This window comes from Emydura macquarii, unplaced genomic scaffold (assembly GCF_026122565.2).
Source record: "Emydura macquarii macquarii isolate MOO-44397 ecotype Brisbane River unplaced genomic scaffold, CSIRO-AGI_Emac_v2 contig_2948, whole genome shotgun sequence".
NCBI classification, from domain to species: Eukaryota; Metazoa; Chordata; order Testudines; family Chelidae; genus Emydura; species Emydura macquarii.
The window spans coordinates 1,673,114-1,700,315 of record NW_027133085.1 but is presented as its reverse complement, the minus strand read 5'-3'; the positions used below and the strand labels follow the sequence as shown (position 1 = coordinate 1,700,315).

The following is a 27,202-nucleotide window of genomic DNA, read 5'->3' as shown; positions in this document are numbered from 1 at the left end:
CCACTGTTGGAAGACAGGATATTGGGCTGGATGGACCATTGGTCTGACCTAGTATGGCTGCTCTTTATGTTCTTATGATGTTCTAAGTGCTGAGCAACCATAGATCCCATTAGCATCATTAGAAACTGTGCGTGCTTAGCACCTTTAAAATTCAGGCCACTGTTATTTAGGTGCCTAAATATGATATAGATTTCAGGGTCTAACTTTAGGAGGCCAAGTTTGATTACTCTGGTCATGATCCCTGTCCCAAAGAATTTACTGTCTAAGAAACCAACACACAATCGCTGGGTGGGGGATGGGAGGCAGCCTGAGTCAGCAGGAGTGTGTGGTCCCCATCTTCTTAGTTCCACTTTTTATTTTTAAATAGGGTTTGTGAACACACCCCTGAGGCCAGGATTAGGATCTTTATTTTTGTTGGAAGCAGTGCATTTGAATGGGTAACTTGAATACCTCGAAGACAGAATCTCAAAATTAAAAGCAAAGTAAAACCCAGAGCCGTTAGTGTGGATCTTCGAGCTAGCGCTCTTGTCTGAGGGGTCAGGAGGAGGCCCTCTTCCTTGAACCCCTAAAGATCTTTATTGAGATCTGATGGGGTGTGATGTTTTGGGGATCCACCAGACAAGAAAGGGGCTCTGTCACCTCCTACTCAGTAACCTTGGGTTTCTTTATGCTGTGCGGTGTTGGTCCAGGGCCCTGACGTCAGTATCCTGCCCACAAGCACAAGGCCTCACCCTGCATCCACCGGCCTAATTACTCCTTGCAGGATGACACTAACAGCCCTTCCAGTTCTGTGTCCCCCCAAATCTGTCCTTCCCGAGTTCTTAACTACAAGCCACAGTGACTGTTTCCCTCTGGTTCATCACCCTTGGGGGTGTGAAGCCAGCCTCCCAGACACCTTACTTTGGTACACAAGTTCCACACAGTTTACACAACAGAGACTGCTTATGGTAGAAATAAACAAAACGTGTATTTAATAGAAAAGCCACAGATTCAAAGATGAAAGGGTAAGGGAAAGCAAACAGATACAAGTTACACAGAAAATAAGCATAAAGGTGCAACCCCTCAGGCTTTACGCTTCCATATTAGATAAAATCCTTTTTCTAATACATTCCCTCTTCTACCTATTGCCTTTGAAGAGTTTCCCAGCATACCCTTTAGGCATAGGGAGGGTCCAGTGTTTCATGGACAGCACCCACCAAGTCACTGTCCTTTAGATTCTGGATGCCTTTCATTTCAAATCCATTCCATTTTAAAAGGGTTCACAATTTCTTTTTCTTCAGGCATGGTGACTCTCAGTTATTCAGGGTGGGGAAATTCTAGCTGGGATGTCTCAATGTCTTTCCATTAACTCTAATGGCCCACCATTTCTCTTTTCCTGGGTTGTACGGTGCTAGGTACTTGGAGCTAGTCTCATCTGGTTAGCGAGGCAGCCCCACTCTGCTTGGCTGTCCTCCGCTCTGCTGTGAGATGGAGCTACACCACAGATTATATACACAGTTTTCTATCTACACAAATACATAAATTCATAACCACTCCATCTACATATTTTATAATGACCATTAAGTTTAGAACATTACAAGCTTTCATAAAAGACCTTGCTCATCATATTTTTATAGCACACATTATATACAATCAGTTGATTCAACTGCTTATTCTTTGGAGTTCAAGTCCCCTGTTCTCCCCTGGGGGTGTCTGGACTTTGATTGTCATAAGGGGTCTTGCAGGTGTTGGTCAGAAAAGGATTTTTTTAATATAAGGATAGGTAACCTTATACTTACCTATAAAGATAGGTACTTACTTATAAGGATAGGTATTTTCTCAGTATAAGGATAGGTACTCTCGACTGCCTTCATGATACTTATGATTCCATGGCCTACCGTTTTGCCAATGACATCCTCATTCCATCCTGCCTTGCTGTCACTATAGCATTTTAGTGAAGATGCTCCTACGCTGACAGGAGAGCATTCTCCCATCGGTGTAGTTAATCCACCTCTGCAAGCAGTATTGAAGGGAGAAGTTCTCTCGTTGACACATCACTGTTTACTGAGAGTGCTAATGTCGGTATAACTACCTCACTCGGGGAATAGATTTTTCACACCCCATACGTAGTTATACCGACATAGGTCTGTAGTGTCAACCTGGCCTCAGTCTCACCAGTGGCCACCTGGATAGAGGAATACTAGAGATTAGTCAGTCTAGTCCTCCAGGCAGCCTTTGTGTTGTTCGGTGCCATGTGCCCACTACTGCTGACACGCGGGGCAAAATCCATACTCGGTAGCAGCAGTGGAATAGAGTGGGCAAAACTCCTTCCTCCTCCTCACTCAGCTGTAGTGGTGGCAGGACAGAGTGGGGAAAACTGCTCTCCTGATTATACTGAAGCAACTGTAGGACAGAGTTGACAAAAGTCTAACACACTCAGCAATAGTAGCAGGACCAAGTGGGACAAACTACAATCACACGCAGTGGTGAGGAGGAGGGAATACTCCCCATTCCATTAATTTGTCTCCCTTGCAATAACTGTAGCTAGGAGACTGACCCACAGAACAATGGTTTGGAAAGTGGGTGGTTAGGATGGATAGCGATGGGAAGGGGAGAAATGGGGCGATAATGGGCACGATGTAAAACAACTGTCTTTCATTTCCATAGGTCCAGGTTCATTTTTTTATTCCTTATTTTGGGGAGTTTGCCTCATGGCAATGCTGGGAGATCAGAAAGTCACTCAGTCTGGGGTTTCTTTGATATAGAAGGGAAGGAGCTGCTGCCAGAACATTTTCTATTTCCCTATGAACTCCAAAATTGCTTGAATGTATTGACCTCTGCACTCTTCAGAGTCCAACTTTTGAGTCTGGCATTTGTGGAGGGCTGAAGGTGAAGTGGGGCTTCTTTAGAATTTGGGGAGATTTTGATTTGTAATGTTTTGCTCTGATGCTTTGTGTTTGTAAATATGGGAAGAATGCAACAGTTGTTTACTTGACAGTAAACATATTTAGAGGCTGGGGTAGGGATATTTTTATGTATCCCAGTTGAAATCCAATTAAATAAATCTGGTGGTTGTAGTTACACCTTGCCCTAGTGGCTGATCAATATTGCTATCAATCACTCTCAAATAACCAGTGACTATTTTTGGACACTACATGACTGGAAATAAGTGAGGCAGAAGATGGGGAGAAGGTGGTGGCAGGACAATCTGGGATACCAACACTATTTCTGGGTCCAGAAGCTAGTCAGAAGTCATCTTGTGTGAGCACTATGGTTGGTTCACAATTGCATGCACCAGCTGAGCTGTGCAGCAGGGTTTGTTAAGACTGACACTACATACACTCCTCCAAATTAGCTTGGAGATTTCATTCATGTTCATTTTCAAAATACTGGGAAGATGAAATTACAGGACTTAAATGTCCACTCTCTGAAATCCATGTAGTGATGTATTCACTGGCCGCTAACTCACCCACAGTCAATGAAAAGGATGCTTGTTGCCTTGGCCACTGCAGAGTTCTGTAACATGAAGGGGTGCAGAGAGCTCCTGCAAATCCTCTCCAGGTCCTAAGCCCATTCCTAAACAAGTGCTGCTGCGTTTAGAGCCTTCTGTGACTGCTGTTGTTAGAGGAGTAGCAACATTTGCCATCATGCTACCTGCATACTATGAGTGCATTTTAAGATCTGGGCAGTTTTTAAATAATGATCAACATTTTAAGTGATAGCAGGGTTTCTGATATTCATCAAGTTTTTCATGCTTTAGATCCCATTTCAAGAAAGCACTTTAATCATATGCTTAACTTTTAAGTGCTCAAGTGCTTTCCTAAATTAGGAGAAATTGGGAAAAGTGCTTAATTGCTGGGAGACATTTTTCAAATTTCAATTTTTCAGTAAAGTTTTTTATTGAAAAATCCAATTTCTACCAAACAAAAAAACCCAACAACAACAACAACAAAAAACCTGAACATTTGTGCTGAAATTCTGCAGTTTCATGACCTACTGCAGAATGGCTATTTTTGAAAATAGTCACAATTTTGAAAAACGGGAAAGAAATTGAAAACATATTCACAAATCTTTTTACTAGTTTGTCAACCAATGCTACTTAATTGTTGGTGTTTTAACAAAAGCTGAAACCTTTCATAACCAAATTTGTTTCACATTTTCGGCCAACCCGCAAAATCTTTAATGTTTTCCTCTTCCAAAGAAAGGTAGATGTAATTATTAGGTCCAATGCTGGTAGCCTCCTTTGGCAGCACAAAGGGGCTGGAAAGGTGCCTTAAAAGAAGTTGGGGATCCCTCTGATTTGGGGGAATCCCCTGCTGGCATAGAGATGATATAATTGACTGCTGTGCCGACCCCACCTGGCATAGCTGGCACCTACACCAAATTAGTTCTCGGCTCTCCCTAGAATTAGCCACTTTTGGCCTCCCTTATCTTAGATGTTTTGCCTGGCAAAGATTGGCTGGACCCAAGGATCTGGCCTTTTAAATTTGTGTGATTTTATACCCCACAAAACAGTTTATTCCCTGTGGTTTATTTTTCTTGACAAGAAACTACCAAAAGTAGATTTTGAGCTGATTTTTCAAATGGATGATTTCCCGTTTTCAGGCATGAACTGTAGTCACAAATCTGAACATTTTCAATTCTCCCATGGCATTAACTGTACAAATCAAATATTTGCAGGTGCAAGCATTCAGATCTTTGACTACAATTCAGCTTGAGTATAAGATTTGCAGCTCAAATTGTACTTTCAAAAAAAGAGAGTTTGGGCTTCAGGCCTTCTGAAATCTTACTCCTCTGGCTCAAAATCAAATTAATTCTGTCCAAAGTTTTGATCCTGCAAAGCCCAGAAATAGATTTTACTATGGAATTGGTATTTTTTCCTTTTAATGAACCACGTTCAAAATCTTGAATAGAACCTTAATCGACACTGCAGTGGCTAGAAATTATAACATTGTCATCTGCATAATCTTGCATAAAATGATACAAGTCATACCAAACACTCTAGAGCAAAATAAACATTTTTGATACAAACAACTTTGATATAACTTTTTCCAGAAGAGAAGAATGAGGTCAATCTTTACATTATATAAAAGGATTTTTTCCTTAAGCAGTTCAGAGACTGAGAGCACTGAGAACAGCAAATTATGCACGGGTGCTTTGGCAGAGATACAGTGAGGACTAAAGTGTGGGGCACTGCCCTAGTAGGAACTCCCACAGGCCTTTCTCCAAGAGTATGAGTTAGGCACAGCAGCTGCTACCCCTTTGAAAGGCTTGTTCTCCACTTGCACAGGGCCAGTTTTGCAGTTATCAGCATTGCTACTGGACCCAGTGTCTCCAGGTTTCTGCAGTCGGGCAGCAGGACTCAGGTGGTTTCTGGTCTTTCGTGTGCTCCTTTGCCAGTCTAACATGATCAAACACCATGTGACCCTTTGTGAGGAAATTAGCAAGGTACTTTCATCTTAACCAGCAAATACCCTTGCTACTTAAATTGTTGCTCTCTTGAGATTGCCAGCAGTAACAAATTGTCCAAAATTTCAAGTTTTTCACCATCACACACATTCACTAGTCCCTGTGTTTCACCTCCTGAATTCTGGGCCCTTTGCAGCCTACACAGGAATGACCCTTGCAGAGGAATAGAAGCTGCACAAGATTGCATTTGCAGAGGTTCTTTCTAATTGCCGCAGGGGAGCAGTGTTGCTCCACATTAGTGGCAGGGGGTTTGGCCCCCATAAACCCTGGGGCTCTGCTGGAGGCAAGGACATCCATGCACAGCGTTTTGCATCTTATCTTGAGCCATACTTTCCTTTTCTGCATTTTTCCCCAGCTCCTGATTAAACTGAATCAATATAGTCGCACTGTAAACATCCCATTAATCAGGTCAACATACAGTATTCATAAATCACTACAGAGCTGCTTCAGATCCATCACACCCCCTGAAGACGTTCCACAGGGGAACAGTCAGCTACTACACACCCTACCTACAGTAATGCATGATGCTTTGCCTGGGGGTGGGGGTGAGGATCCAGCAGAAAACTGCTGGCTACATCCAATCCACCTTTCCCTACTCACATTGCACCACAGAAGGGCTTCCACAGAGTTGTGAGGAAGGAAAATGCAGTAAAGGTTTCATGGATCGTGCTGCAACCATGTTCATGGAAGTAGTTTCCTCTTGGCTTCTGAAAGAGGAGAAAAGCATGGGGGCCTTTTCAGAACCCAGATCTTCAGAAGTGTCCGATTTAGTGCAGTAGCCTTGGTCACCCTCTTACATTTCCTTTCTTTGTCTATTAAATTCCATAAGCCCCAGTGGGGCTGTAAAAATAAGAAGCGACAATAATAATCATTCTAAAGAGCTTAAATAGTATTTACTTTTTTCTTACAGAATACTCCTTGTCGTGCCATTTCAATGGGTCAGGGCCAGGAGATCCATGCAAGGCGCTTATTAAATCAGTGTATGCAAGATGGAGGATGGCTTCTTCTGCAGAACTGTCACCTGGGCTTAGATTTCCTTGATGAATTATTGGACACCATCATTACAACAGAATCTATGAATGAAGGTTTCAGGACCTGGATTACTACAGAGGTCCATTCAAAATTTCCTATTAATCTTTTGCAGTCATCTATCAAATTTACTAATGAACCACCTCAAGGTAAAAAAAAAAAAAAAAAAAAAAAAAATTTGACAATTGCTGCTCTTACTGTCTGGTGCTCTTTTCTCCCTGTTCCTCAGTTAACTGAATGCAACCCTGTGTAAATCAATTTCACTGTGCATGAAGCATGAAAACTGTTTTTGTGAAGATGGTCGTTGTTCATTTTGTAAAACAGCTTATTAGCAATCTTATTGGTTCAATATATAATAAATTGTGAAGAATATTAGGCAAAATCTGCAAGATTAAGTGCTAAAAATTAGAAGCCTAATTATAGATTTTGAAGCCTAAATAAATTGCTTGAATGTCAATGTGAACTGTCCTGCTCAGCAATTTTGCAAATCATGCCATGTTACAGAGATGCTTAAACTTATGTGCCTAACTTTTGGCATCCAAGTCTGAACATTTTGGTAGTAATACACAGATGCTGTTTCTCATAATGAAATATTTCCCACTGAATGGATATCTTTGGAACTTGAGGCTTGTTAGAAGATTAGTATCTTACAGGAAACACATATCATAAGTATTTACTACTAGTTAGTCCTGGGATATTTAAGTTTCTAGGGCATTTATATTGATTATAATTTACTCTCCTGAACCAGAATGGCTTTTCCTTTAGAGAACAAAATGATGTTCCTGCTTACAGAAAACTTTATGGTGATGTGTCAGCAGATGGAGTCCCCTCCCTTCTCTGAACTGAAACTACACCCATTGGGCTGGATTGTTTCCACATAGATGCATACAAGGCTCCGGCAGCCATGGATCTTCCCTCTCTGCATGGAAGGGAGGCTTCAACCCCTCCACAACACTGTTCCCCTCCTTAGACCCTGTGGAGGCTCTCTGTGTGGTTCAGAGTCTTCTGGGGGCAGGGGAGGGAGTGTATTCAGGCAGGCAGTGGGAGGAGTCAGCAGGAAAGGGCTAGGCATGACAGAGATCATCCTCCACTCTACTTCCCCTCTACCCCCCAAATTACACAGACAAGTTAACATAGCCCCAGGTTTCATTAACCTTTTTTGCAGATCCTACCCAGGGTCTGTGGGAGGTGATGTGGCCAGAGCTAGTCCCTGGAAGCACAGCTCCAAAGTAGCTGCGTTGATTAAAATCTCGGGGGTAGAGGACCAGAGGCCAGAGCTCCTGCAGGGGCATATGACCCAGTGGCTTTACCTATTGCGGGGGATAATTTTGGGTGATTGTCACCAGGGAGATAATGTGAGAGGGGGCAACCTGGCCCACAGCATTTCATCCAGATTTATTCTATTCCTGGGTTTTGGCTGTATTGGTACTTCAAATAATAACAACAATACAATCATAAATCTCAGGGTAAGCTTTCTCCATAAGCTTGGCTGTCACCAGAGGTTTCCTGCCATAGATCCCAGTTTTTTCTACCCCAAGAGACACTTGCCGCTTCATCACATGGAAGTAGAAGTTAAGAAGTCACACCTGCCAGAATGAGTCATCTCAGCAGGAATCAGTCATCATGTCCTTGCTGGGTCCTAACCCTGACTAACAGGAAGCACTCTACAGAAGAGTCCTGCTACATTTGTTACAGCAGATGATATTATTACTAAATATGCATTTTTCTTTGTGTCTTTCTATGATAAGAATGAGGGATTGATTTATGCTGAAAGATGGAAAGAGACTTTTATATACAAATGTTTACATGTCAAAACAGGAATTTTCACAAGAATTTGCGTATTTGATGTTTGTCACTGAATCTGAGTTTTCTTGCCAAAACTGCTGACATTGCATTCTGTAACAAATCTCAAATGTCTTTACATTTGTCTCAAGGCAACAGTTACCATTTTCACACACATCTTTTTTGCCTGCAAAAATATCACCTTTTGTTTTTGCAGAAAACATAAACTAAGAACTTAATTGAAGGCAAACTCTGTTTTGCTTTTCATAGATTTGACAGCTTTTTACATAATTTTACTTTTGGTCCAGATTTTTTCATACTGCTCTACTTGGCAGTTTTATTATCTATAACCTTCTCTGTGCTGAAAAAGACACTGGCACGAATTAACCAAGCAAAGGGAAAGAGCAGAGAGGAACAGCAGGTCTAGTGCAGCTGCTGGGGAAGGTAAATGTCTCCTGAATGTGTGTAAAGAGAATTAGACTGAGAATGAGGATTCTTTTGGTATCATTACATCATATGCCACATGAATGTTTTCCTCCCCAGTGTACATACATTGACTAATTTTAGTTTTGTTTTGCAGATCAGTTTGTTTCTGTGGTTCATTTGCATGTGTTTAAGAGAATATGAAGTGTAGAGGTGTGCAGGCAGTATATGAAATCCTATAGGTCTTTTCCTTACACTGTTGCTATTGAGTCCCTGCTTTTTGCTAGATTGCTTTATTAAAACACGTAAAACATGTCATTAAGTCATAGTGAAGTTTTTGAGAGAGCTGCCTCTTGCAGCCTATTGGCTAGGGTGAATTTTTTCAACATTCCATCCCTTTTCAAACCTCATTTTCACCCTCAGGGCCAGACTAGGCCTTTCAGACCCAGGCATGAGTGGAGGCAGTGCAAAGTCTTGGTCATGTTTCAGCTCTGGGTGGATTGTATCACAGGGGCACTGACAGGAGGCAGTCCCTGTGCTCAGAAGAGTGCAGGAATGGCAACCATGGATCTGTGCATGGGGGACAGGGAGACAAGGGTGAGGAAAGACTATTCATCCTTCTCCCCTTCACACACATGTGCAAAGGCCAACTGCAATCTGGCTCTCAGTGTTTTAGGGCCGAAGTCAGTCTCTACTGAGAGACATGCAGGAAAGGGAGCAGAATTTTGTCAGCCATGTACCCAAAGCTATTTTGCTAGCACAGGGAAGGATCGTTCAGGGGCATGCACAGAGCCTTATCCTTTAGCGTTCCTTCAAAGAAGCCACTTGCCATCCTGCCTAATACCTGCTGCTGGGATAAGATGGGAAAGGAGCTCTCAGTGGCAGAAAGCAGTCATCAAACCTTGGCTTATTTGAGTGCTAGATTGCAGAGCTGTCTTGCAGCTCTCTAGTCCTTTTCCTTCAACTATCAGAGCAATAGTGCAGTAGTTTGCCTTTCATTTGTATGTAGGTGTTGCAGCTTGTTTCTCTTATTGAAGTCAGTGGCAGCTGAGAATATGAATCCAAGGTCAAATTTGATCCCTCAGTCATTTAAGCCTCTTATTTCACTATTTAACTTTCTGGTGAGTTAGTAAGAATTCTAAATGTAGTTTGCTTCTGATCTATCTGAAAGACAGTTTGGTTTGATTTATAGAATAATCCCAGATATTTTCTGTCACAAGAGCAGTTACTCAGGCTTCTGTTTTAGGTTCTTTTTTTGTTGTTTTTTATACTCTGCATCTTTTTATAGCATTTGTCTGTATTCAGATAACAGCTTCATTTACCGGTGGTTCTTCTGTAAGGCAGGTTGTAGTCAATCTACAGTTTGATTTTAATAATATTCAGAGATGTATTTTGGATAATGGTTTGATTTTTGAATGGAATGTAAACTGATTTAATGTTGTTCAGATCTTGTCCCAGATTGCTAGCACACTGTGTATTAAATACTGTTGTCTGATAATTTCATCTTGAATCTCAAGATATCTTTAGAATATATTTTGGAAAAGTTGTAAAGGATGGCAGATGACAGGCTGTCTGCCAAATAAGCTTGTAGGGATGATATTTTTTTCAGTGTCATAGAAAGGGGGTTTTCTGGCTTTATCAGGCTAGGACTTGGCCATTTACTTCACTGTATTTGAAATCTGCCTGTAAAAGATTCATGCTACAGTATTTCTGGCCATTTGTACAGATTTATGTTAGGAAACTTAATGATCTAATGTGGGTACCTTCGTACAGCATCCAAACACTGCAGCTGGATGCTCATCTCATCAGTTAGATGCTGCTGTTAATGGCATTTGGGTGCCTAAATGCCAAAAGTGGGATTTTTACATCCTGTTAAGGCTCAGGAGTGAAATCAAAGTCAAAAGAAATTTTACCACTGACTTCAATAAAGCCAAGATTTCACCCTGTCTTTGAAAATTGGAACCACAGACACTTTTTAATATGTATCATTGCAATAGCACTATTCCTGTTTAATCACTGGGGGGAGCTGAGGTGCGGAGAAGTGAAGTGATTTGCCCAAGGTCACACAGTAACTGGTCAGCAACAGTGCTGAGAAGAGAACTTAGCTCTGCGGACTCGCAGGCCTATGCCTGAGCAAGTGCACCTCCTGCTTTTCTGAGATGGTGGCATTGCTGCTCCTACCCAAAGACGTTCTGTGTTTCATTTAATTACGAATGTTGCTCTTTAAATATTTTAAATGAAATAAAAAACCTTTCATCTGATACGCTAAATAATATTTTAAGTTATTACATAAAAATAGAAGCCGTGCTGCTGCTGCTGCTGAGGATGATGGTTCTTTATAGGCCAGTAAAATTATCAATCCCTCCTCCAAAGACCAAAAATAAATAATATGAGGACAAATTCATATTTTAGGATGGTAACATTTAAGTGTTACAATTAGAAATGGGCTTCCCCTACAAAATTTAGGTCTGGATCTTGGTTTCAAGTACTCCAAGGTTTGCAGTGCAAGCTTAACCCATTTTACAAATAAAGTTTTTTTTTAAAAATTCTGCTCTGGAGCTGAGTTTGAATTTTTGACACTCTCACATTTTAGATCCAATGTGTTTTGGTTTAGGCCTGTCTCTCTAAGCATAATATCTAATTAGTAATTTGGCTGGCAATGTATCAAGATGAATAAATAGTTCAGAGATTCAAAATGGTTGTTCAGAACATAGAAAACAATTATACTCTGTGTTGGGGTAGCCATTTCTCATAGACTGCAATTTTCTGCTGAATCAATCTTAAAACGCCAAGTTATGGATAGTATAATTTTTTTTTTAACTAATCCACTGTGGGTTTCTTTTAGGTGTAAAGGCTGGTTTAAAGCGGACATACTCTGCTATTACTCAGGAACAGCTAGAAGTGAGCAACATGCCACCGTGGAAACCATTGTTATATGCTGTGGCATTTCTTCATACAACTGTTCAGGTTATTAATTAACTCTCTTACACTTACACTATAAGCCATATTTCATAAATAAGAACATAATTAAGAACTTAAAGATGTGTTAAATATAAAGAATGTGGTGGGCAAAGTGATACATATAAAATGAGAACAGCAAAAAATTTCACCCATCCCCTAGATTGAAATATGCCTCCAATACTGTACTTACCTGCCCACCCTGATCGCATCCCTCCAGCAGGAGACACGGAAATGGATAGTATATTCCTTCACCCTCCATGAAAGATCTTTTCAGGAATTGATCAGGTGGCTGTCATTGAACTTTTTAAAAAAATTATGAAAATATTTCTATTCAGTCATTTGTAATACCTGCCTCCTTTGTGTCTCTTTATATGTTATATTAAAAAAATAAGATTCCAGCTAATTAATTCTGGGGTTGATTTTGTTCTCACACTAGTTTAAATCAAGACTAACTTTATTGAAGTCAGTTGAGTAAGTACAATTAGAATCAAGCTCAGTATCCCTTTAATTTCCATTGATGGTGGGTGGGTTATTGCATTTTTTGTATATTTCACAAATGCTTTTATATGTAGAATTTCTTCACATTTGTTACTAAACTTTTTAAATGTCTCCCTCCATTAGGAAAGACGAAAGTTTGGTCCCTTGGGCTGGAACATCCCTTATGAATTTAATCAAGCAGACTTTGCAGCCAGTGTTCAGTTTCTTCAGAATCATTTGGATGCAGTTGACATTAAGCGTGGGGTGAACTGGAGCTGTATTCGCTATATGCTTGGAGAAGTACAGTATGGTGGCCGTGTAACAGATGACCTTGACAAAATGTTACTAAATACATTTGCCAGAGTGTGGTTTGGAGAGAGTATGTTTACTGACAAATTTTGCTTCTACAAAGGTTACATTATTCCGAAAGGCAAGACAGTTGAAGACTATCTCCAGCACATAGAATTGCTGCCAATGGTTGATACACCCGAGGTAAAAAGGTTTTAAGTTTTAAAACATTAAGAAAATTATACTAATTAAAGCACTAGACTTTTCTAAGCATCCATATATGGAACAGAGCAAAGCTCAGACAAAAGACGTAATGAAAATGAAAACAATTGTTCTCGCTTAACAAGTCATTGTTATCATCCGGGCCTTTCCATTTTGAGGACAAGAAGTTGTTAGTTCAAGTTGAAATAAAAATGGATGTTCTGGACTTCTGTATCACTGTTACTAACTCTTCATAATGTATATCCTATGAGGTTTATAAATGCCTCTGAAGATAATATTAATTGGAATTAAAATGCACCGAATATACAGATTTGTTTCTGAGTCTATTTCATGCACCACGTGCTGGGTAATAACATGAAAGGACTCCATATGTGTAAAACTAAACTGGCTCTTTATTAAGAGAACTATTTGCAGAGATCCTGTAACTGCAGTAAGCATTCTAGCCATATGCACACAGATTGGCTTCCTGCTGGCGTCCCCTCCAAATTCTTCCCTCCTGCAACCTGAGCTCCTCCCTCCAAGTTCCATGCAGGTTGCTACAGCAGTTGATCCACAAATGCCTTGTCTGCACTGGTGTTTTTCTATGCTACTGTAGCTGCACTGAGGTAACTGCCCTGGTGCAAATCTCTAGCATAATTGTACTGTACCAGTGTAAAAAGTGACTTGTGTTAGTGTGGCTCTCTCTGGTGTGAAAATGAGGTATACTGCACTAGTGTTAGTCACGTTTTACAACAATGAGGTGTGCCTATACAAAGTATTCAGTTTATCCTGTGCAAAGAGCCCCAATGTAGGCAAAATCTGAATTTTATTTTGTAGTGGTATAATCCAGAATTGAAGGTTCCTCTTCTAATTCCAAGAAAGGAAACCACAGAGGTGCTTCCAAACATATAGCATAGGCTATAGGAATTCTGCAAAAGAGCTGCAGAAAGAGATGACTTCTTGAAGGGACAGAAGCAACTGTGGAAAACCTCTAGATACAATGGCTCTCTAAAGATACTGGGTCAGATCCCCTAGCGCCATTGATTTTGGGTGAGGATTTGACCACCATCTGTGCAGAATTCTCATTTGTGGGTCTTAGTTCTTAATGCAACTCCCTTAGCTATTAAGGCTTTGGATCGTTAAGGCAGCAGTAGCAAGGTAAAGCAGGCTGTCTACTGGCTGATGTGCATCTTCCCCAGCTGAGTGTAAATGCTGCTCTCCCAACATTCTAGTGGATCCATTTTGATCACAGTCAGTAAAGCAGGTCACCACAGAATCTGCATCCTGTCTACTTCAGCTCTTTCCCACAGCTCAGTTCCAGCTCTTGCATCTGCTTTTCCTCAGTGTTTTGAAGCCTGCTTCAGAATTTGAGAATCTATTTTCTCAGTATTTTGGTACCTGCGAATCCAGATTTGTGTTTTTTCTATATAGGAGTTTTGCCTTTGACTTCAGTGGGGTAGGATCAAGCCTTGAATATGCAAAGATCTCTTTCTCCTTCAAAAGATTGACCCAGATTCTCACGGGTCCCAAGGAAAGTGACAACTTCCTTCTGTCACTCCAAACTCCTTTTGAATTGCTGTTGGAAACCTCTAACCTTTTAAGCTCAGTCTTCTTTGATCCAAGAAGAACATCATATTAGTCAAGACAGTATAATTTTTGTTTCCTCCTAGTTCCATTTTTGGTTAAGAAAGATAGGTTGAATAAATCTGACTGCTGTATCATTGCTCCTTTGATTAAATTCAGCCTTTGCATTAGTAAATCAGAATAAACACTGTCATCTGAAGAGGGCTATTGAATTCAGAAATCCCTTTGAAATGCACTTAGACTTCAGACAGGAGGGTGTGGAGTGTTTTCAGCTGGATTGAAAACTCCAGTCAGTTGAAAAATTAAGGGGCACAGTCCTGGATTCCTTGTGTACTCAAAACTCCCTTTAAATTGGATTTCTAGATTAGTGTCCAGGAGGATTGAGGACACTGAACTGTCCCAGGATATTATTACTGTGTTTTCAGTTTCTTCTTTAGTCTCCTATGCATGCACAAAGATAAACACACATGACCAAATTCACCCCTGGAGTAATTTCACTAACTTCAATGAAGGTACTCCAGGGATTAATTTAGCCCCCTGTCTAGTACTACAATTTACATATACTATGGGAGACAGTTTCTCTTGTTTTTAACTAGGACGGAGGCATTCCTACACATTCACTATAGCAAAAATGAAGCTTTTCTGTTTTTAAAATGATAAGGATGATATGGTTTCTGCCAGCCGTATCCTAATTCCTTTGCTCAGTGAAAATCTCACTCTCTTCAACAAAGGATGTAAAAAAACCATGAACGTCTTTATTTTCAAATGTTTATTATATACCATGGTAGTCAATACAGATGTAATACTGTGCATTGACACTTCCACATATTTCTAATAGTTCTAAATATGCAGGTTGTATTAATTGTACAAGTACTATCTGTGAAATATGTTTTAAATCCTACTTGAAACTTAATTCAGAGGGAATTGTGCACACACATACAGTGTCTCTAAGCAAAATGAAGTCTATAATAATAACACTTTCAGGGCCAGATCTCTAGATGGTGTAAACTGGTGCAGCACCGTTGACTTTGATGCAGTTACACCCATTTACACCAGCTGAAGAAGAATTTCTAAAGTTGCAAGTGTAGCAATATTACAAAATGAGCTGGTGTTCACACTCTTGTTCCTAGTGGACAAGAATCACCATCCAAATGGACAGTTAAAGACTTACTGATAGTTTCAGCAGAGAATACAAAGGTTGAATGAGCATGAAGTCTGAACTGTTCTTACCTTTTATGGTTGCTGTCTTTAGGTCAAGACTAAGGCATAGGCAGGCACAGGTCAGGTCACTGCTCATGACTAAATAAAATAATTAAGTTTTCACAGATGGAAAAAAAGACTTAAGACCAGAAATAGCTAAACACAACACATCCCAAATATATCTCTGTCCTTAACATCTGTAGGAGTGCGTTTAAATATGTATATATATATGGTGTGGGTTTTGTTTTTCATTGTCCATGTTTTAGAAACCTAATCCACCAGTACCATTCCTAACAAATAAATTAGAGAAAAGAGAAAATTAAAAAGAAAGACAATTTAGGGGGATCGAAAATGGTTGAAAAGTAATGATAAAGAAAACATCATAATTACTCATGTTTATTACTTGTATGATACCGTACATGTGCATATCTTTCATATGACTAAAATATTGAAGTAGTCAGTACTATAGTCACTAGAAACTTTTATGTTAAAATTACTAGGTCAAGGAAAGCATTTTCTGAAACAAATGGAGGTGATTTGGATGGCTTTAGGGGTGCACATTCAGAGTTTGTATGTTACAGTTTTTTGTATAACTTGGTTGAGATGCTTAGCTGGTTTAGAACGATGTAAGCCCATTGACCTTAAGGAGGCTACACTGATTTACAACATCTAATGATCTGCTCCCTTGTCTTTTTACTTTATGTAGACTGTTAACTGATATATTTTTTAAAATCAATATAGTGTATTCACAAGAGCACTTCTATTTTTTTAAACATAATTCTTCAATTTTGTTTCTTATTGTCTCTTTTTTTATCTTAAGGTATTTGGACTTCACTCTAATGCAGACATAACTTATCAGACTAATATGGCTAATGAGACATTAAGCACAATAGTTAGCATTCAGCCTAAAGACAGTGGCAGTGGAGGAGGGGAAACCAGAGAAGCAATGGTGCAGCGTCTTGCTGACGAGATGCTGGAGAAGTTGCCACCAGACTACATCCCTCACGAGGTATAAATATATGCAACAAGACACTGCTGTATAGATACATATGAATTATTTATATATGCTATTCCTATGAAAACACTTCTTTGTGCTTCTATTTTTTTTAAACTCACATGTATTTTAAGTAATTAATGAAATCACTCACCATTTATTAAAAGTATAACTTTCTGGTTTATCTTCTAAAGTGTATATACTTAAAAAAGTTACATATGAAGAATTATTATTTAGTTGCATGGGATTTTAACATTAGCATAACGTGCTATCTGGATGTGATGGTGAGTATTGCATTTGTGTTTGAATAAAAGAAAGTGGATATTATTATTATTTTATTACATTAACATTTGTACTTGATGCAATAGATGTGGGAGGCTCCTTACATAGCAAGCAAAAGCAGGAACTTTATACCAAAAATGCTTGCCATCTAAATTGTTCAAGACAGCACAGAGTAGCAGGTAACTAATAGTTAGATAAATGCAGGGGTACAGCTCTGCAGCACTTTAAAAATTTAGATGAGTTTCAAGTTATTGAAGAAGGGAATGTGGTATGAGTGGAGGAACATGAAAAGAGCTGCAGTAGCAAGCCAGGAATATGAGCTAGGAGATGACAGCTTGGATAGTCTGTAAAGAAGAGAAATGTGTTTTAGGAAGACCAGAGAAAAGGAGATTGTGTTGGTTAAGGCATGGCCAAGAACTCTGGCAGTGGAAATAAACAGGAAGGGACAGATTTTAGACATACTGTGAATGAAGCAGCAACAGGGTTTAGCAACAGCTGAATATAATGAAGAATTATATTTCTTCCCATTCACTGGATACTTAGGACTATCTTTGGGAACCTGGTAACATGACCACTTTTCATTTAGAAAAAACACAAACATCTAATTGAGTAATAAAATGAAAGTAGAAACCACAAACTAGACATGAACTATGGCAGATTGTAGTCTCTCCTGCTAATCTGAGAGCCCAGAACAAAGCAAGACCCTCTGATAGAGTCCCTGCCTTCTTCCTTATCCATCTGGGGCAGCTACCCTATCTGAGCACACTGACTATCAGAACAAATTGACCCCTTTCCCCCAGGGTGTACAACACTTCATATGTCGATGTGCTAATATAGCCCTGTAGATAATTATATCATCATTCCTAAAAGCAGAACTCCAAATAAAATAACTTTAAACACTTTATGAGATTACATAAAAACAAGTGACAAATAAGCAATTTAAACCTTCCTGCAAATCCTAAGATCCTCTTCAATTTTCCCATTTCACATACAGAAGAAACCAGAGAGTTCTGTTGCTTGCAAGCCTCCTAACTTACATAACAGATAATGAAGAGATCCATAGTAAAATGATTAGCACCAGTGTATGAGGATAGATTCAAATATCAATGTCAGCCCATCATCTACTGAGGTTTATAATGAAAAAACGTTTGCCTAGAAGGTTTTAAAAAACTGATCACTAGGGAATATAATAATGGAATTCTAAAGGCGTTCTTGCCGATTGGAGGACAGCTTTGTAACCAAGTGGCAATGTTTTTCCCTATATAAGATATTTTTTGCAATATTGATTTGCTCTAAATACATTTCAGCTTTAAATTCCCCTCTGCTGTGGTGTCTTTATATTAACCCACAGCATCATGTGACCCACTCACCCAATAACAGAGCTGCAACAGTAATAGTAGCCGTTTGGTATCCATTCCCCCCTCCCAAGGATTTCATCCCTCCCATCTTGAATTGGCTGCTGGTGCTACTCTAAAGCAGCTCTGTTCATAGTGGGAGTGGGCAGGTGTATCCCCCTGAACTTGCCTTTCCTGCATAGCCGTGCCATATTTTGGAAGGAGAATATCCTGGGACTGCTGTCTGATAGTTTGGTCGATATTTCCTCCCCTAGTTAGCTTGATGGCTTTGTTTATTTATGTAAATATACCTTCACTGTCTCTACCTGATGGCCAGGCTGGATAAACAAGCAAATGCACCGTTCGTTATGATCCAGATATGCTGAGTGCCCAGCCAATTTGTGAGCTTTGATGGCTCTGTTTACAGCATATGTAAATTGCAATTCCATTGTCACTGGTCACCCCGCTTCATTTATATTCAAATTCTGGCCAGACCTGTTTTCTTCAAATTCAGACTTTAAAACAGTATCAAAGGACATCCATAACTCCACATGCAGCATTGTCCTATATATTCCACTATGATATTATTCACCAGTGTGTTACTGGTTTTCAAATGCTACCTCACAAGGCATATGTTGTACAAATATCACTTCAGGAGTGTGTGAATGCAGAGGTGCTTAGGGTCACACTTGGTCACCGATCATGGATGTCATGAGGAATCATGGTAACTGCCCCTCCACTGGAGCTCAAAGTACTATGTTACCTATGCACAGCTGGGTAAAGAGCATGCATGCTAGGGCCATGACATGAGATAAAGAACAAGAGCTACTATGACTGATTTCAGTTGCTTCCTTTCTTCAATCATTTTATTCCACATTAGCTGGCATCTGTTTACATTCCACTTCACAATCCAATTGTGATTTGATAAAATATATACAAATAGTGAGGAAATATTTTTATCTGGACTTTTTGTGATTTGTGTGTTCATCTCAAAGAGGGCTTTTTTAACTATTGGGTTCTGTCTTCAGGTTTCCTTTCTACCTGTCAAATTGGCTTCTTAATGTAATTATAGAATAGGGAGCAGGAAATGAGTGATCTCGTTGGTTGATACAGATTCTAATGCAAAACAATCAATCATGGCTCAAAATTCATGAGAGTCATCATGTAATTAACAATAAGATTTCCAAGAGCGGGACTATATTGTAATTAGCAAAACTCACAGGAGCTCAGGATTTGAGTCTCATCTCAACAATAACAAAGACATGACAGGTTGTGAATTATGTCATTTAATTCAACGCTTCGTGTAGTGTTGTACTTGATGCTCAAGGCTGAATGTTGTGAATACAGCTAGGGATGAATTAATACAGTATACTTCTTGCATTGATAGGTTTTATTGCTATTATGAAATATTACATATGTTTGCATTTTTTAAAAAATGTGTATCTTAGAAGAATTCCCAAGCCCTGGGAATTGGTCTGTATTATAGCCTTGTGGCGACATCACTATAATTATAGTTGAGGGGACACTCTTGTTTTAAGCTTCTCTTTTTAGATTCACATACTATAACTTTTTGGAAAATTACCCTTTGGAGTGAAATTACCTGCACTCATTCTCATCCTGTAAGAAAATGTTTTGGTGCAGTTTGGTAAAATATCATTTTTAAGTTATCCAAGAATGGGGGAAAGGTGTTTTGCAAACTAAAAAAAATTGTTTGTTTTTTTGTTTTTGAAGGTCAAAACTAATGGGTCAGATTCTCCATGGTGCCTCTCCTATTTGAAGTGCTCTTCTCATACCTACCATGTATCACACTTCTTTGGGATACTGAAGCAAAACATTGAGTAGAACAAACTGTTGTTCTTTTGGCTGTTTGGGCAAAAGAAGAGAATTCCCTGTGAAATTCTTAAAAATCAAAGGCTGTTTGTGAATCATTTGTGAACAAAAAGAGGGCCTTATTCACAAAATAAATTATCCACAGTGAAATATTCTCCCAGCTCTAATCTTAAATGTTCTAGTACTAGCTGCTTTTAGTAATTAAGAAAGAAAGAAAGACATTGACTCACTCTGTAGAATGAGCTGTCAGACTGCAAAGCATTAGAGTAATCTGTTGGCACCTATTCCTTGGACAGCCTTTCTGTAAAATCATGTATACATATGATTAAAATATAATGAATAACCTCACTTGTAGCTGTCCTGCAAGGAGAACACCATCTAAAGTTAAAAAGGATATTTTTGAAGATGAAACCTGAGAAATGGAGGCTGTCAAAGCATTTACTCATTTGTCCTATCAAGTATCACCATTCAAGTGCTACACTTTTCTTCCTTTTAAAGAGGAATGCGGCTAGATATAAGATTGTCATTATAGTAGCATTCAACCTTACGGCTTCTCAACATGGAGAAGTTAGTGTGGAGAAACCTAAGGTGTGAATTTAAAATGAGCTAGCTACTGTTCTATTTATTTAGATGGAATAAATGGGCCAAAGGTGTTAACATAACCCAGTCTCACTGTCCAACATTAAACAATGTTAAACAAGGTTTGGGGTTGGGTATACAGAGACCTCAGCCTGCTTATTGCCATGGCAAACACACCATTAAACATTCTTTTAACCTTTTATTAAAAATGCAGAAAGGAAGAAAAAACATGAAAGCATTTGAAATATAAAGTATTAAGTAAGACTTTAATTTTAACAACATCCCTTGTTCCCTTACCCTGTAGCTGGAGAGAGTTTTAGAAGGAAAAACCCAATTATATGAAAGACTTTTAGATGGTATTAAAGATTGTAATAACTGTCCTTTTGGGGAAACAAGTTAGTTGGGATGGGCTGGAGCTGTTGCTGCTGCTGCTATTGTTAAATCCAATCCCCTTTCATCTCCAGTGGTGTATCAGTTTCAGATGGAGCTGGTAGGGTGGCGATGTCATCTGGACCATTCTCTCTGGCTCAAACTGGTCAGAACATCCCTCAGGATTAGGGTGAAGAAGGCCCAGTGTCCTAGGAAATACTGGGGGGTGGCAGCCATGATGGTGAAACTCGCTGCAGTAGCTTCCATCTGTTCTTTCCTATTTTTTTTCTTTCCCCCAAAGTCTCTTTCTTTAAGGATCCAAAGAGGGAGTGGTAAATAAACTAGCCCGTCCCTTCATTATTTTATTCAGCAAGTAGGCCTAATATCTGACAGAAATTTTGGTTCATTAATTTCCAGTGTCACATCTGTTTTTACCAAGCATGAATTTAACATAGTTCTTGAATTATATTAATGTGGCTTTTTTGTTTTGACTAATTTAGTCTCTCTGTCTGGTTCTTTTGTAATTGTTTATAACATTCATTACTGAAAGCAACTTGACTGAGTTTCTATTAACATTTGTTATTTTAGGTTATTGTAACATTTTATGAGCTTTCATATACTTTTCACAATTAAGCTTACAATTAGGGTAAATGTATAGGCCCAATTATCAAACACTACACCACATTAACTCCCTGTGTATAAACAGATACTGTGCACTAAGAGTGTCTTTATGCTCTTTAACTTATTATACTTTAAAGTGTATTAAGCTAAGCTAAGCTGCCTGAGGGCACTTGAATGTCTACGTGGAGATTTAGGCCTGGTCTACACTAGAAAATTAGGTTGGTATAACTATGTTGTTCAGGGGAGTGAAAAATCCATACCCCTGAACAATGCAGTTAAATCAAACTAACCCCCAGCGTAGACAGCACTAGGTCAATGGGAGAATTCTCCCATTGACGTAGCTACTGCCTCTCTGTGAGGGTAGATTACCTACACCGATGAGAGAAGCCCTCCTGTCAGCATAGGTAGTGTCTTCACTGAAGAGCTACAGTGGTGCAGTTGCAGTGTTTTAAGTGTAGTCAAGCCCTTAGTGTGGTAAAGCTAGTATTAAATTAATACTAGTATTAATAGCTAGTATTATATTTAAATTCACACCCTAGCTTACTCTGCACTAAGTTCCCTATGTATAGAAGCCCTTAATGTCTTTCCAAAAAAGCACAAAGTAGCATTTAATGTACTTTTGGCCTTGGCAAAAAAACACTCACTGTACTAGGCTGATGTTTGATTTTGTTAGAATTCTGACCCTATCTGCCATTTGAAGAAATAGATTGATTTACTAACTCTGCCTAGCCCTCATCTTATATAATATTAATTTTCTGTCAGAATAAGCGATCAAAATTAGTTGTGGAAATTGATTTTTGTGGGCCTTTTCTGGTAATCTAATGGCCACAGAGGTATCTGTATTTGTGACGTCATTTTGATACCTAGGAACACCCAAAGTCGCTCTGCAACAACTCCACTAGCAGAGGAATGAAATAACCTTGCCAGGGAGTCAAGTCCAAACTACCTTCCTTTAAAAGAAAGGAAGATTCAATAGAGGGGGGAGAGAGTACAAAAGGAGAAATGAAATAGAAGGAAATTGGTTTTTACAGTGCAAAGCTATATAAACAAAGCACATGATTGTACAAAGAAGAGGTTTTAGTGCCATGAGTTTGAATGGCTGCATTACACAATGAGAAGCAAAGCCACTCTGACTTCCGTAAGTACCACTGTAATCTCTGTACTGTACCATTTGGTACAATATTATGTGTGTGCCACATACATAAGAGAGAGACTTTTGGAATAGGTTTTAATAGGGTGGATTTTTTTATTTAGTGTAATATACATGCCTGGGTAACTGAGGCTCCTAAGTTCCATTTTTAAGAGTGACTACATCAGTTAAGCACTTCTGAAAACTCTACCCTTAACAAAAAAACCCAAACTATTAAATATCTCTAAATATTTTTGTCTATCCTATCTGGCATATACAAATTACTGTACACAGTGGTGCAGTCTGAAGGATTCAGTGAGATCTGCATAACTCATGGTGGCTTTACCTATCTTTTAACACAGCCCCTTAGCCTCCTGAATGAGTTAGGTGCTTTAAAAAAATCTCCCTAAATGTTTATATATCCTATTTTATATATCCCCCTGCCTGTAAAGGGAGGCTCCCTGTCCTGACAGTTCTACCGGCACAAAAAAGGGAGAGAAAATGCAGCTAATATATTTTACAAATATCTAAAAGCTTCCTAAGATACTACTTCTGTGCACTACTTGATTTTTTTAAGGCTAATATATTGGGACCCACCAAAAATAGAATTAAACGCTGCTTCCCATCTAAAAGCTGGGAATCTCCCATCCATTGGGATGAAGCTCCATTTTACTAGGCCTGGTGAGTCACAACATACTTGACCATAAAGCTGGTGTAAGATGACCATTCGCCATCTGTTGTGCAGTTTGTTTTTTAGGGTTTATGGGTAACACTTGTAAAAGTACCTTGGTGCTTTTGAAAACGTTACCATCTATGTATATATACATAATGCTATGTATTCATAATAGTTACACTTTTTTCCTAAACTCTGTTTAGGTGAAAGCCCAACTTCAAAAGATGGGAACAATTCAACCCTTAAATATATTTCTACGTCAGGAAATTGACCGTATGCAGCGTGTTATATCAAGTGTTCGAACTACATTAACTGATCTCAAACTGGCCATAGATGGTAAGTTTAGAATCATAGAGCATTAATCACTAAAGGATTATAACAGGATTGTGACACTAACAGCATTCCCACATTTACCTCCATTTATGGTGCCTTAGCCCTGCAGTTCACTGTGCACTGAAGCACTGCTGCACCCACATGAATCCCACTGAAGCCAATCAGTCTTCGCAGAGCTGCACCACTGCACCTGTGTGCTATGAATTGCAGGATTTGGGCAGTAGTCCAAAATGATTCAGAGTCAAACTGAGGCTTAATTGTATAGAAGTAAGAAGAAGTATAGTTACAGCATTACGTAATAATTAGCAGGTGGGCAGTGGCATTCTGCAGGTTTTGGAGCTGGAAGAGCTCAGCTTAAGATAAGAGATGAGCAGAAGTGGAGTGAAGGCAAGGGAATGGATGGCTCATGTTGCTTTCTGTTTCCTCCTTCCACATCCCATTTTGACCATTTGCTATAGTTTAAATGGCTAGCTGGACTGAGAATATAAAACCAGGATCCCAAAAGAAAATCCTAAAAAGATTTCTTCAGTAAATGAAAGTAAAGCATGGTGTCATCCACAATTTTTATAAGACTACTTACTATCCACTCCATTATCTGAGTTGTTCATGAAAATATTGAGTAGTACTGGACCCAGAATTGACCCCTGTGTGACCACTGTATAAGTCCCCCCATTTGACAATGAACCATTGATAACTACTCCTTGAGTTGGGTTTTTCAACCCGTTTTTCATCCAGATTTTATTTCTGAGTTCAAGTTGTAGTTATTAGATTTGTAGCTGTGCTTTGCACTCACTATTACGTTCCACCCGTTAGTGCTGTTTTAATTATTTATTGATTGCCCCGAATTTATTTCACAGTTGGAATGATACAATACTCCAAGTAAATGAACGCAAAAGTGAAGGTTGTCTTCTGAAGTGACCTAAATAAAGTGTGTATGACACAGAGTGATCGTTTCGGGGGGGGGTCATGTTTTTGTGGGTGTGTATCTTTTTCATTTGGGAGTAACTAGAAATGGCCTTGAATCAAACCCCCAGATCCAAATGCCCCAAACTTTGGTGAATTTCCGGTCTGGATCTAAAAGCAAACTATACAATGTGGTCCATATCTAAGACTGACTATGTTCATGACTCCATGACAGCTGGACTGTGAGACTACCTGCTAATGTTCCTATATACGCGCCTTTCCCTTTTATGGTCCAGTGGAAGGGTAGGTCCCAGTGGCATAGAAAGATGGCACACAGAATTAATAGCTCTGCTGCATATTAGGACATGGGTAATTCAATCCACCTCTTACTTTTTAAATTTTTTAAATGAAAAAATCCTTTAAATAATCCCATCCCCCATTAGAGATTGTTTGGGGAGAGGGAGCCTATATATAAACTGTCTCAGGGAGGTAGAGGCTATTTCCTTTATGTGTGGAAGCACGAGTAAGAATGGATCTGAGAGACACAGGATTGTAACCTCCACCAATGAACAAAGTGGGAGCAGGAGTTGTTGGGAGTTCCCCCAGCCCCAGAGCAGCTGCCACAAATGCCACATGATGGTTGCAGTGAGAGCTGATATCATAGTCCCTGCAAAGATAATAAATGCAATCTTTTATTTTGGATTGATCTCATACTGTGTTACCTACTTAGTACTCCATTAAGGACAAGTCATGTACATGTATAAGAAAGAAACCAAACTAGTGCCTTTATTTATGAATATCCTTCACATTTCACTTTTGTCGTAAAACTTCATCCACTTGTCATTTGTTTCTGTTAACTTACCATTTTGTACTTGTATGGTAAACCTTTGGAATTGGCTACTTCCTGAAAAATGAAAGCCATGCACTAAGCTCTAGATTTATGTCCCTTGATGTCCTGTATGTGTCATGTGCTCTAAGTTCTTTATATAATTATTCACACTGTTAGGAGGGAGAGATCCTTTTCCTGTTGACTTATTAACTGAGAAAACAGAAATCTTCCTAAAAGTCCTTACATGACTTATAATAAATTAAAATTTGTTTCTGTGGCTGACTGGATCTGAGTGGTTGTTCCACAGATATTATTATATTAACAATGTAAATAAAGAGTATGTACCTATGGAATACATAACTGATACGACCTAATTGGAAAGCAAGAGAAAGAGAATTAATGTAAACTTTGACTTCTGAAGTCACTGTCGTGTTCATTATGGAGAAACTCTACCATTCTTAAAGATCAAACAAGCCTTCCATTGTAACTATAGTTTTGACAACCCTAATTTGACAAAACTATTACTACCGCTCCTGGAATTTTTTCAGGCATAAATTTATGCCAGGGTGCAAAGCTAGAGAAAATTTAGACAAAGCTTCTGGGAGATAGAACTTTGGGGGATCCAAAAATGATACATTCCTAACTTTTTCAGACCAATGTAACTCAGAAAAGATTTGGTCTGGAAATCCCAAATATGAGATTAATATGTTGCCCTAGCTGAATACTGGTGCCTTTCACTAGTTGTTATAGGTTTCAGTTTCAGATTTAATATGTTATTAAAAGCCTTTTCATCATGTGGTTTGAGCTCTGTAGTGACCTGTGTAATGCATGCTGGCTAGTATGTGAGCTTTAGGTGTTTCTTAAATATCACATTAGTGTCATATGTGTTTGCTAAGCGGCACAGCCACAATGCTGCAGTACTCACGATCTCTATGGAGATATAATATGGGTTATGTGGAGGGTAAGTACCTTGCAGAGTTCCTAAGGTGTGTGGGTATACAAGCTCACATTCATCTTTCCAAAAAACAAGATGAAGGATCATCATTTTTCAGTCATATAGCCTGGTCATATAGCCAGGAGAAATGATAGTTTGGGGTGGGGGAGACAGTCAGGAGGCTTTGGATTCTATTTCCATTTGTGATTCCAGTAAGTCATAATGCTTTACACATAGTATACGTGGCATCTTACAAACATAATTTTAGTTAGACCTCAAAACACCCCTGTGAACTAGACATATCATTTTATCTTCATTTTACAAGGGGAGAAGCTGAAGTTCAGTGAGCTGATCTTGCTGTGTTAGCAATCAGATTAAAAGCATTGTCTCCTATGGGCTTCAATCCTCTTGCCATCTAATGGCTGGCTGCAAAGATGAAAAGAGTTTTAACACTGCTAAAGATAATGACATTTATGTTTAGTTCATATGATCGGATTTGTGCATTTGGACTGCAGAGTCTTTTGTTCTCTCCCCATTGATTCCCACAATGGCTGTACAGGAGCCACGTAAGAAGTCATCGGATAGTCATCTCCCAGAGGAGAATTTTATTTGGGGTCACTCAATAAAGCATTCATAAAATATGGCAATCAGAAAAAATAGTGTTTTGAGACTTCTGGATAAAAAGAGCTAATGTGTTTAGCCACCTCATAACTCCAAAACATTTTGGCCCAAGAACTCCCAATTTCTATTATTCTTCTCACCCTGATGAAGACCGGTTTCTCTGATTAGCTTTTTTAAAAATAAGATACTTTTGGACATATTACTAAATCTTATATACACACTTGGCTTGATGCTGAATATCTAGGACTGCTCAGAAGCAAATAGTGCAGATTTAGGATAAACTACAGGAAATGGAGAAGACTTTAAAATATATTGCAGAGCAGCTTTCTAATGTTCTACTGGCCTGGTGTGGGGCAAGGCTGTGTGTGTGCGCGCATA

At 39.1% G+C, this 27,202-nt stretch overlaps 1 protein-coding gene across 1 annotated transcript in view; it reads left to right on the top strand.

The window, feature by feature from the left end:
* The window catches only part of LOC137167668 (dynein axonemal heavy chain 5-like), a 243,129-nt gene that overhangs the window by 193,871 nt on the left and 22,056 nt on the right, over nucleotides 1-27,202 (top strand). The window contains exons 70-74 of the mRNA XM_067569914.1: nucleotides 6,359-6,626; nucleotides 11,528-11,649; nucleotides 12,265-12,612; nucleotides 16,214-16,402; nucleotides 23,408-23,540. Of these exons, the coding sequence (XP_067426015.1) occupies nucleotides 6,359-6,626; nucleotides 11,528-11,649; nucleotides 12,265-12,612; nucleotides 16,214-16,402; nucleotides 23,408-23,540 (1,060 nt within the window). The remainder of the gene's footprint in view (nucleotides 1-6,358; nucleotides 6,627-11,527; nucleotides 11,650-12,264; nucleotides 12,613-16,213; nucleotides 16,403-23,407; nucleotides 23,541-27,202) is intronic.